Raw genomic sequence first — 12,988 nt, 5'->3', positions numbered from 1 at the left:
CGTCTCACATAACCACGGACCAGGGGCGGCAGTTTGAGAGCAGGTTGTTTAATCAGCTGTCGCGCATATGCGGCGCCACCCATTTCCGTACGGAAGCGTACAACCCGGCGGCCAACGGAATGGTGTAACGCTTCCACAGGCAATTAAAGGCAGCCATCCGTTGCCACAGCACCCTCAGCTGGGTCGACGTTCTACCCGGCATCCTCCTCGGAATCCGCGCCACTTGGAAGGACGACATCGCCTGCACTGCAGCCGAAATGGTCTCCGACGAGCCGCTGAGACTCCCTGGGGAGTTTCTGTGCCCGTCCCCACACACTACCATGGAGGATCAACGGATTTCCTGGTCTAGCTTCGAGCCCAAATCCGGAAGCTCAGCCCAACGCCAGTCACACAGCACAGGAGCAGGAAAATATTTATTTTTAAAGATCTCCCTTCCTCTCCTAGCGTCTTTGTGAGGAGCGACGGCGCGCACAAGTCGCTGCTTCTCCCCTATGACGGTCCTTTTCAGGTTTTGCAACGCCGGGTGAAAGACTACCTTGTTCCCACCAGGGGGCGCAACGTTTGGGTGGCCACCAATCGCCTCAAGCCGGCGTTCGTTGTCAACAAGAATGCCAACAGCGGAGGCGACGCACAGTGGGCTAGAATCGAAAAAAGCTGGCCAAAACCTCAAAATCGATTTTTTTGAGCTAGGAAGTTGAAACTTCGCATACACATTCGCAAATAAATTGTGCATAACTACCCAGATTATTTTGGCCATGTGTTTTCACTTGAACAATATATGTGAGGTCAAAGTTGAGCAAATTTAGCGAAAAACGACCACCCTCGATTTTTTCTGAAAATTGCCGACTTTATCCTCGTGCAGTGGTTTTAGAAATAGTTTTATCGACAAAACTGTTATACCATCTTAATTGACACTTCTTATTCTTTCATTTGAAAGGTTTTTAAAGATTTTGTTTCATCAATAACCATAGATACATAACAAAATGGCGGAGCCTGTTTTCAACCCATTTTTTTACATAAACGTAGAAAAAAAGTAGACATTGTCACCGGCTTACACTAAGTAACTTATATAATGTCGTTCTTTGAAGCTTCTACATTGTGAATCTAAAGTCACACCTTGCACCAATTTGCAACCCCGAATTTTAAATCGTTTTTTCGAACGCACGGACGACTCCGGTTCTGGCCGGCGGCGGCGGAGAGTACGGCGACGCGGCAAGCGGGTGGATGCAATATGGTCTCATTCACTTTTATGTGTGGATAACAGATATATTAGTGACAGAAAATAATCACCAGAAAGTAAAATTTATAAATATTGCTACGAATGACACTCATTATGCAATCGCTGGGCACTGCAAGAGGTGCACTGAAAGGTTTCTTTCTTTAAGTGCATTCCATGGAGAATGGACTTAAATCGCGTTCTTAAAGTGGGGAAACGGACTCTTTTATTAACTAACAAGCTCTATTTCTAGGCAAGAGCCCTCGATGATCCATGGCCTCCACTTCCTAACCTGTCATACATATTTAAAGGCCTTCGGACAACGGTCGTTTTATAGTATTGTTGTAGTGCCGAGTCCTTCGAACTTGTTTTTGGTTTGAACTCCTTTTAGCTTTTAAAGCTTCGGAAGGCATATTACTCTCATCGAATAATGTATTTTTTCTAAAAATAACAGTTCATTTTAATCTATGTCTTATGCTCAATATAAAGTATTGATTTAAATCTCTTACGTATATATCAACGTCATTATTCTTAATGAACTGCGCTGCTGACAAAATGGTTATTTTGCAGGAATATTTTACCATACAAACATAACATAAACAAAAGCAACACAATTTACGCTTTTCCCAACTAACATTCTGCAATTAGCACTGTCAGCAATAAAAAGTTTCTGTTTTTCATTCACTATCTGACGAGTTTTTATCACTTTCACTGTCTGAGCTAAAGCATTGTTTTCCTTTTTCAAAAACAGATCCATTACATTGTTCGGTAAGCTGTGTGTTTCCTCCAGTTTAATTGGCATAATTTTTGTCATTATCAGTTATGACCACGGTCTTAGAATATGAGAAGGTCTGGACACTCTCCGTTTAGGTATGGTCATTTAATGAAGCCGTTTCCCGTTGAGGCCGGTAGGGGCGCCACCTATCCTGAAGGGCAAGTTTCCTACGTATCTGTATACGATACTTCAGTAATTATGAACTAATTTGTGGCAAAAATGAATATAAACACATCGACAGTGGTTACTAGTTAACAAGTTAATATGCACTTAACATCTTATAGCGAAAAATACCTAGAAATCGTTCTCATACGTGAGTATTAATAAAATGGAAGGCGTTGGATTTCAGCTTCTTCTGCTTCCATACCTTTGTAAAATCAGTTACAGCCATAACGAAAGATTGTCAGCAGTTAAAACCTTATGTAGTGAGGAAAGGTATTTTTAAGGAAATAATTATTTATAGCTATCTTGTTGAAAACCTTAATATAAGTTGTCATAGAAGCTACCCAGACGGCACAGAACCCTCCGTATCTAATTCGTATGTACATAGTACCCATTGACTAAGGGGATACTGTGCCGCTCCGTCGCTTTTCGTCAATGGATAATTTCCATTCGCGGCCTGTCGACGAAGCGCGTACGCAGCATGTGAATGTCCGCTACTAAGCACGTACGATTGGATACGAAGCGCGCAGGAACACGGCACTCAGGCTAATCTCAATCGATTAGGTCGAAATTAGATATATCGTAACTCGCACGATCGAAAAATGTATCGAACGCAACACAATCGATAGCTACCGACCGTAACGAGAACCTTGATACGAATCATTATGAATTGTAAGTTCTCAATAGGTAAATAACACCATATCATGAATTCTAATTACCATGAAAGACTCACGACCGACAAAGTTTTTGTCGGTTGTGAGTTTTTCACGGTAATTAGAATTCATGACATAGTATTATTTACCCATTGAGAACTTACAAAACTTATTCGGCCCCTTAAATAACTGCGAAAAATGAGATTCTCAAGGCTAATTCACGTATCCCCAGCATCCAGCATTCTTAAGTGGCTCGTACTTACTTGGAAACCTTGAGATGTTAATTTGAGTAAATTCTTATTAATTTTGACACTAAATAAGACATCACATAGCCCACGAGCATTAAAAAGCTTACCCTAAAGCCTGACGAAATAATTTTTTTAAATAAAAATTGCCGATGAAACAGGATTGCTGACACATCTGCTATTAGTATGATCGAATTCATCAAAATGCAAGCAAAAATTTACGTATAGTTCAGTCTCAGCTACTAAAACTTACCCATATTAGGCGCTAAAGTATTTGAAAAAATATTTGGGATGAGTAAAAGTCTCTAGGTCACTGCAGTAAAGGTATCAACCTATTAAAAATTTGAAAGTCCTGCCAAATCACCTGCATAAACACTTGTAAAATAAAACATGGTATCTCTTAGATCACACCTCCGATTTTATACTTACTTTGCATGAAGTCACCACCACAAGAAATTTTAAAGAGGCAGGAAAGAAAAAACCCACGGAAATACAATACATATATTATGTATTTTCTATTGTCAACCACAATAATATTTCCAATTTTCTCTTCTATGCCACATCTAATTTAGCGAAACAATTACTCTTATTCTCTTTCGAATAGAAAATTATTTAAAAGAGGACTGGTCGATACATAAAAACTATCTTCAATACTTTCTCCGATGAACGTCCACTATCACAGCATCAACTTGCACAAATCAAATCCACATCCACAAATATGTCACTTCTGCCACAATGTCCGTATTATGTATTTTCTATTGTCAACCACAATAATATTTCCAATTTTCTCTTCTATCCCACATCTAATTTAGCGAAACAATTACTCTTATTCTATTTCGAATAAAAATTTATTTGAAAGAGGACTGGTCGATACATAAAAACTATCTTCAATACTTTCTCCGATGAACGTCCACTATCACAGCATCAACTTGCACAAATCAAATCCACATCCACAAATATGTCACTTCTGCCACAATGTCTGTCTTCTTGGCGACAGGTAACAGTGAAGCAATGGTACCTTCCTCCAATCTGGGCACCTTCAATTCAGCAAGAATTTTCTCCTCGTCTTCTCGTCCAAGGCCACAGATTACTTTCTGATATCACAATGGTGCGATGTGAAGCTCACACACCTAAAATTAATAAATAATAAAATACCATGTAACTTATTAGGTCAAATAATTTCCAATTTTTGGTATTTCTGCATGAGAAATCAAATTACTAGGCTCGTAAATATAGTAAATATTTGTATGCCTGATATTTTTATTGTTTTACACTATAGCATAAGATAATTTGAAATGATAAAAGCCGACGTGTAATACACCATAGGGCAAGCTAAGAAGCAATATTCGATCCTATAAACTTGGCAGCTTATTCCTAGTTTCTCCTTTTAACCACACGTTCACCGAATGAATTAATACAAAAAAGACAGCTAAAATGCAAGAATTTTCAAAAGAATTGCTGCTACAATATTTTCAATCACCATTTTTAGTACTGAATAGTACTATAGTACTGAATAGTTCGGGATGTTGATGCATCAACATCCCGAAGCCACTTCTAACTTAAAATTACATCCAAATAATTACAGCGAGAAAGAGTACATACCTCACAGCTTTTCGTAGGGGTGAAATGTTTTCTTCTTATCGCCCAAATGCACTTCTTCTTCAACTCAGGATCTTTTGGAAAGCTAAAACCTTGAACCATGTCCCGGAGTTTCCATTACGTCATCCCGACAATAAACACACGAAAGGCATTTTTAACAAAAATATCTCACAAACACGTTTCTGAAGCCCAGTGAATGAAATTAAAGAATAAGGGAAACTTCACTATTACCAGACACTCTATTTTTCACAAACTTAACCACAAAAATCCCTGAAATGTGGTAAGACGTTACGTAAACGACGCGATCTCCAACGGCTTGTGCTAGCTTGTGAAGACATGTGATCTTTCTAGGAGGATATGGCACGATGGCACCAGATGGCACCACCCGCGAAAGAAAATAGTCCCAGACCGAATACAGTTTTATCGATGAGATACAATTTTATCGATGCATATGAATTTGCCAGTCCTCTTGTATCTCTTTTCGTCATTATAGGAAATAAAGAAACAAAACCTTTTTAGTAACTTCCTAAGCGCGATTTTTGTATCTTGATGGTCCACCCTCGTATTCAGGTACGAAAACTTCCTGTGCCGTCTGGGTACGTACGCACCATTGCCTCTGAGCCCATCGGCATGTTTCCACGGCCTTATAAGAATATAGATGTTATTCCTTGCTTTCAAACACTATTAACAAATATAATATCAGAAACGCAAACGGCTTCTTATCAAGGCCGAAGTGAAACACTTCTTATGAAGTGACGTATGTTAATGTTTTTAATCTCCTGAGTCTCGATCATGTGATAAAAATGATGGCAGGGCACAGCAAACCTAAAAAAATGATTCTATCCTAGGGACATTTTGCGGGTATAGAATAGGGTAGTTTCCTTCATCAAAGAAAACAAAAGGCAATAATTGCGATTCGTTACCCACCATTAGTGTTTTCATAATATACAAATTAATTTCGTTTTAGAAATGCCGGTTTAGACGAATGGCAATGGTCCATTTTTATCCTCATTTGAAAAGGGCCAGATTGGCGCCCATGCGATGCCACTCCACGTGACGTCACAGGGACCTAGTTTCTACATGAGAGGATAGGAGTTTTACATCGTCTGAGATTACCGATGTATGCATGAGTCACAGAGCTCAGGGAAACATGTCTTCATAATCACTTATTAAAACTGGCTAAGGTCGGAAAGTTTTCTTCATTTGATAAGGTATTAATTATCCTTATTTAAGCCAAGCGCTACCACCCAGCAGGGTACTCAGCTACCCGCTAGCAGCCTGCGACGTATCAGCGCTAAGCCTCGCCTCAAGGTCACCTCACCGGGCGGGAGGGGGAACCAGAAATACGACGTACGGAGAGATTTCCCGGCACTCATACTTACGCGTCGCGTTTTCGCGCGCTTGAAAATTTTCACTTTTCATTTAATCGCGAAAAATAGATATTGTCATTAAAAAATCTAAAAGCGTGAAATACGTACTCCAGGAGTAATAATCTTTCGATTTAGGCAATAAAGAAATGATCGGAAACCACCCTATAGGCATATTTAATCGTTGAACAGGGTGAATAATTTCCGGAAGTACCATTATTACCGTTAAAGGCTATTTTATAACGATGCTTGCCTTCTCACCAAAGGAATAATTTGAGATTTAAGGAAGTAAAATACCATATGAAAGATAATAACGAAAGAGATTTTGCAAATAATTTCCGAATAAACTTCCACGAAAACAGTGCAATGGATATAATCCAAGGGATTTGCGGATGTCTGATCACTTTCAGGTGCTGGCAAATCTGAAATATTATCCCTCGCCCAAAAATAAGATGAGTAGTACGACAGAAACCACAGGCTAATACTGCTAATACGCGGTAAATGTACTTTTCATGAGAGTTGCACGCACCATCAGGGGCGGATCCAGGATTTTTTTCTGGGAGGGGCACAATCAAGGCCGTATCCAGGATTTTGTTCTGGGTGGGGCACAAGGATACCTCGTAATACAAAACGAACGCAATGATAATGGGACCGTATTAAAAATCTTGCATATTTTTGAGGGTCTGGCGGGGGCACGTGCCCCCATGCCCCCCCCCTGGATCCGCCTATGCGCACCATCGATAACAGCTGCATTAAAAGAAATCATCGAAAGAGGTATTAAGAATGAAAACGGTTCACATTTTTCCAACTTATATAATGTACACACACATCAAATCTACATTTCCAGAATGATTACACAATGCTATTGAAACTGAGATTATTTATACAATCAATGCAAGGTAATGTCATGAAAAATAAATTTTCAGTACTCACAATTTAACATTTCTATTAATTCTTTCTATTACTAATTTCTATTTCTAATTACTAATCATTCTAAGAGATTCAATTTAGTAGGAGAGAATGATGAATAGTTGATGAAAGCCGTCGCACATCTTGCATTTTCTCAGTGTTACTTCATTCCTCCACTGTGAATGACATTGAACATTGGAACAGCAGAACCTGTAATTTAAAATATGTATAAATTTTGCAGCTTTAGCACACCAAAAAAAGGAATCGTACAGCTATTTCATCGCTTCTCTGGGTCCTCGGGGACTCTAAAAAGCGAAATCCCCGAAGTCTTGTGGCCATAACCAGTGGTGCAACGCGGTACCACACATGTCCACGGCATTTTCCTTTTTTCAGTAAATCCGCGATATATATCCACGAAATATTAATGTAGAACAATAAAGAAATAATGCAGAAGACTAACATTCGAAAATAAATGAAAAATAAATCTTAATTAATTACAAAAATGACTATTTCCACTCACCTGTAGTATGCGCTCAACAATACGGAAATTAACTTACCCGCTAACTATTAACTTGCCCTCCAGAATACGTGGCGCCGCCCCGGCAAACGTGCGGCAGGTTGAGGAAACGACTTCAATAAAAGACCATGGGTTCCCAATGGAGTGGGATAGGAAGTGTCATGGGGCTGGTTATGACATTAGGAGTTATGACATTAGGTCTTCGAAATAAATCCCTATTTGTGGCCACTCGTGCCATTTTTCTAGTCAACCGTTCACGGAACTTTCTCACGTCCTTATATCGTGCCTATATTGCTTCCCCTGTCAGTTGTCGCAATTAAGAATGGACTATGTTGCAATGTCAGCTCCTTGAATGAAGACCTTATGCACGGTTGGTGGCATACCATAATTGTATTTAAAGCGTCAGTGAGAGAGAGAGAGAGAGAGAGAAAATTAAATTATTTGGAGAGGAAATCTAGAATAATTGTGATGACTTTTGAATACTCGTGCCTGTTTCATGCTTCGCCTAACGAACGGCACAAAGGTGCTCACGAGCAATAATTCATGAGACATAGGCCCTCGTTCCCACGTGCAATTATATTTCGCATGTCCTCACTGCTATCAAAGCCGTGTTTGCAAATTAAAGTGCACTTTATACGCGACGCGAAACTAGGATCTGTGGAAATGCACGTTAAGATTCGAGTCGCAGTAAGAGAATAGAACCATTTTTGGAAACTTCTTATATAACCTCTGCTACAATAATTTTATTCGGGTAAATGAAATCATATGCTCGCGTCACTCTCTCATCGCTGGGGTTAATATTATATCCCTGGCATTTCAGATTTTCGAAGATTCTTGTACCGAAATTTGGTGAGCTGCATGGACACAATTACTTATTGAGAGGGCCTCTTAATCTGACATAACATAATATTCGGGGTTGCATTTTATCCACTTGGCAAGAGTTCTTCTTGCCTCCGAGGATGGTCACTGTATCTTCCTTTTGCATTCGTTTTCCTCCTATTCGTTCTTTCGATACAACCCTGAAAACATGAATTGACGTCCATCTGCACTGGCTAAACTAGAGCAACATGTAAATTGTGCTGCATAAGGAATAGTTATTAATTGCTTTAAATCAAGAATATAAACTAAATAAGAATAATGAACTCTTCAAGCACCAAGACAGTACTTGATTTGTCAAAATTCGGCAAAATCAAGTACTGTATTGAGCCATTTACCATCACGTTTAAGGAATATATTAACTGTTATTTTTAAAAAGTTTATTAGTCAGTAAAAGAGTTCGATTCCCCTCTTTAAGAACGCGATTTAAGTCCATTCTCCATGGAATGCACTTAAAGAAAGAAACCTTTCAGTGCACCTCTTGCAGTGCCCAGCGATTGCATAATGAGTGTCATTCGTAGCAATATTTATAAATTTTACTTTCTGGTGATTATTTTCTGTCACTAATATATCTGTTATCCACACATAAAAGTGAATGAGACCATATTGCATCCACCCGCTTGCCGCGTCGCCGTACTCTCCGCCGCCGCCGGCCAGAACCGGAGTCGTCCGTGCGTTCGAAAAAACGATTTAAAATTCGGGGTTGCAAATTGGTGCAAGGTGTGACTTTAGATTCACAATGTAGAAGCTTCAAAGAACGACATTATATAAGTTACTTAGTGTAAGCCGGTGACAATGTCTACTTTTTTTCTACGTTTATGTAAAAAAATGGGTTGAAAACAGGCTCCGCCATTTTGTTATGTATCTATGGTTATTGATGAAACAAAATCTTTAAAAACCTTTCAAATGAAAGAATAAGAAGTGTCAATTAAGATGGTATAACAGTTTTGTCGATAAAACTATTTCTAAAACCACTGCACGAGGATAAAGTCGGCAATTTTCAGAAAAAATCGAGGGTGGTCGTTTTTCGCTAAATTTGCTCAACTTTGACCTCACATATATTGTTCAAGTGAAAACACATGGCCAAAATAATCTGGGTAGTTATGCACAATTTATTTGAGAATGTGTATGCGAAGTTTCAACTTCCTAGCTCAAAAAAATCGATTTTGAGGTTTTGGCCAGCTTTTTTCGATTCTAGCCCACTGTGCGACGCGACGATCGAGCACAGCGATCTCTTCGTTCTTCCAGAGCCTTCCCGCGGACGACCCGAGGCCGCCGGTCGGACACCCCGACCGACAACAGAGGACCTCGTTATTCTGCACCAGCCGGCACCTGTACGACGCGATGCCGCCGCTCAGCCACCACCGCTTCCCGCGCCGAGGACTACCAGGGCTGGAAGGCGCGTTCGTTTTCCAGCGCACGTGGCGGATTACATAACATAATTGTTTTTCGTAATTTTTTTCTCTCGTTTATTTCTCTACGCAGTACAGTGGTCTGAAATCGGAAAAAGCTTACAAAATGTTAGAACGTAGGTTTCCGCGGCGATGGTTTGATATCTGCATTTCTTCCGGGTTTCCTTCCGCGTCAGCTTGTTTGTAGACAACAGTTTCGCTGGCTATACTGCCAGCGTCTTCAGGTCGAAGGTGTGTGCTGTCGGTTTCTGCCTCGCTTATATACCGTAGGCTGGATGGGAGCTGCAATGTGATTGGCTGTTTGACTGGGCGCTTCTATCTGATTGGCTCTCTCTTTGATTACTCTTTTCCTATTTTCTCTATTGAAATTCGAAGGTGTTTTTTGAATTTCTTTTGCTTCCCTGATTTGTCTTGGGAAGTATCGGCACTCCTTAACTAAAAGTTTCTTTTCTTCAAATTTGATGTCGTGGCCAGGTTCCGACCATGTATGTTTGGCGATGGCAGAGAGCTGAAATTGTTTGTTCTTGGCCGCCCTTTGATGTTCTTTTATCCTAACATGCATGGAGCGGCAAGTTTCCCCTATGTAAGATTTCCCGCAGGAGCAAGGCACCTTGTATACCCCCTCATATAGTTCTTGTGGAATGATGTCCTTGGGCCCGGGGAGGAAGTCACTTATCTTGGTCACACAATAGGGTGGTTTCCTTCATCAAAGAAAACGAAAGGCATTGATTGCGATTCGTTACCCACCATTAGTGTATTCATAATATACAAATTATTTTGTTTTAGAAATACCGGGTTAGACGAATGGCAATGGTCCATTTTTATCCTCATTTGAAAAGGGCCAGATTGGCGCCCATGCGATGCCACTCCACGTGACGTCACAGGGACCTAGTTTCTATACGAGAAGATAGGAGTTATACGTAGTCTGAGGTTACCATTGCATGCATGAGGCGCAGAGCTCAGGGAAACATGTCTTAACAATCACTTATTAAAACTGACTAAGGTCGGAAAGTTTTCCTCGTTTGATAAGTTATTAATAATCCTTATTTAAGCCAAGCGCTACCAGTCAGCAGGGTACTAGGCTAGCCGCTAGCAGCCTGCGTCGTATCAGCGCTAAGCCTCGCCTCAAGGTCACCTCGCAGGGCGGGAGGGGGAGCCAGAAATACGTCACGCGGAGAGACTTCCCGACATTCATACTTAAGCGTCGCGTTTTCGCGCGCTTGCAAATTTTCACTTTTCATTTAATCGCGAAAAATAGATATCGTCATTTAAAAATCTAAAAGCGTGAAATACGTACTCCAGGAGTAATAATCTTTCGATTTAGGCAATAAAAAATAATAGGAAACCACCCTATTGTATCTAGTGACCACATCATGGTTTTTTAATATTCCAGCGATCCTTTCTGACGTTCCAGCGATGAATGGGGTGGTGACCTATAGCTTCCTTGACGATTCTGCCTCTCCATCATCATCGCTGTGGTTTTCTATGAGGGCCTTCTATCGCTTTTCCTCTTCCTTCGTGTTTCTTCTAAGGACCAATTCTCTCCGATATCCATTTTTCTGAAGTGCCGTAGTGAGGTGCTTTATCTCCGTGGAGAGGGAGTTATCATCGGAGATATTATACGCTCTGTTGACCAACGTAGCCACTAGTGAGGCCTTCTGACTGGGATGATGGTGAGATGCTGCATTTAGATATCGGTCGGTGTGCGTAAGCTTTCTGTAGACAGCATGGCCGAGTCCCCCGTTGTCTTTTTTGGTCACGAGGACATCCAGAAAATTTAATGACTGCTCCTTCTCCATGTCCATAGTAAATTGGATTCCATGAAGTTGTGAGTTCAGGTGTCGAAGGAACACTTGTAATTCCTGTACACCATGGGGCCAGATGACGAACGTGTCGTCCACATATCTCAGCCACAACTTCGGCTTCTTTTCGCAGGATTCGAGTGCCTCCTTTTCGAATTTCTCCACGAAGAGATTGGCCTCTACTGGCGATAGTGGTGAACCCATCGCCGCGCCCTCCGTCTGTTCGTAGTAGCAACCATTCCATAGAAAAAACGAGTTCCTTAGGCAGTGCTCGACGAGTTCCGGGAAGTCCTTTGGAATACCATCAGATGTGAGCGATCTTACAACTTCACTGCATCTGGAATCGGAATGTTGGTGAAAAGCGACACCACGTCGAAGCTCAGTAAAATGTCGCTTTTTTCGATGGAGACATTTTTTATGATGTCTATGAAGTGAGCAGAGTTCTTCACATAAGATGAAGTTTTTCCAACATGTGGGATTGAGCAGGGATTGAGCCATGTATTTCGCAAGATGGTATGTCGGCGCGTCGATTTGGCTGACTATAGGTCTGAGCGGGTTGTGTAACTTGGGGAGTCCGTATAACCTCGGTGGCTTGGAGGCACGCGGCAAAAGTCCTCGTTGTTCTTCAGTTGGAATTGAAGACTTCTTTATGATGGCCTTGTTGCTGCGTTCCGTTTTGGCCGTCGGATCGGTCTTCAGTTTTTTGTAGGTGGTATCCTTGACGATGTCACATATCTTCTGCTCGTACTCTTCCTTTGTAATCAGGACTGTAGCGTTGCCTTTGTCCGTCGGTAAAATGAGAATATACTTATTCTCACGTAGCCTCTTTAAGGCTTTCCTCTCCTCGGCAGTGGTGGTCGGCTTTGGTGGCTTGGCGGCGCGAAGGACGCGAGCAACGCCTTCTCTGATATCGTCTGCGTCCGTTTTAGGAAGCCTCCGGACGACCGACTAAATTTCACTGACGAATTTTTCTTGAGGTATCGCTCTATCACAGTGCAGCTCCCATCCAGCCTACGGTATATAAGCGAGGCAGAAACCGACAGCCGACACCTTCGACCTGAAGACGCTGGCAGGATAGCCAGCGAAACTGTTGTCTACAAACAAGGTGACGCGGAAAGAAACCCGGAAGAAATGCAGAGATCAAGCCGGACAAAAGTCCAAAATGTTTTTTTTTTGAGATAGAGGCTTTAGCTTTAATACTCAATAATGCTTAGCATTTAACTCATTATATAACTTAGCATTAATACTCATTAATGATGGCTGATTATGGGTATGTATGCCATTTTACATACATTTGATCCGTTGCTGAGATACAGCAGCTCAAACATGACCAATGTTTCAAAAACGCGCGCGATCTCGTTTTTCTACGAAAATCTTTGAACTTAAGCAGGTTGTGTTGTAGTTGTTTGATGTTTATGGAATAAAAAACACAATATTCCTTTGAACAGATTATTT

General features: G+C 41.0%; 1 protein-coding gene across 1 annotated transcript; it reads right to left on the bottom strand.

Annotated features, from left to right (window-relative positions):
- Positions 1 to 11,227: 11,227 nt before the first annotated feature.
- Positions 11,228 to 11,737, bottom strand: LOC124162486. The gene has a single exon (XM_046539039.1). It carries the CDS (start codon positions 11,735 to 11,737, stop codon positions 11,228 to 11,230), a length of 510 nt encoding a protein of 169 aa, XP_046394995.1.
- Between the last annotated feature and the right edge of the window lie 1,251 nt (positions 11,738 to 12,988).

This window comes from Ischnura elegans, chromosome 7 (genome assembly GCF_921293095.1).
Source record: "Ischnura elegans chromosome 7, ioIscEleg1.1, whole genome shotgun sequence".
NCBI classification, from domain to species: Eukaryota; Metazoa; Arthropoda; class Insecta; order Odonata; family Coenagrionidae; genus Ischnura; species Ischnura elegans.
The sequence above is the reverse complement of the archived record's forward strand: the minus strand, read 5'-3'. Positions and strand labels throughout refer to the sequence as shown.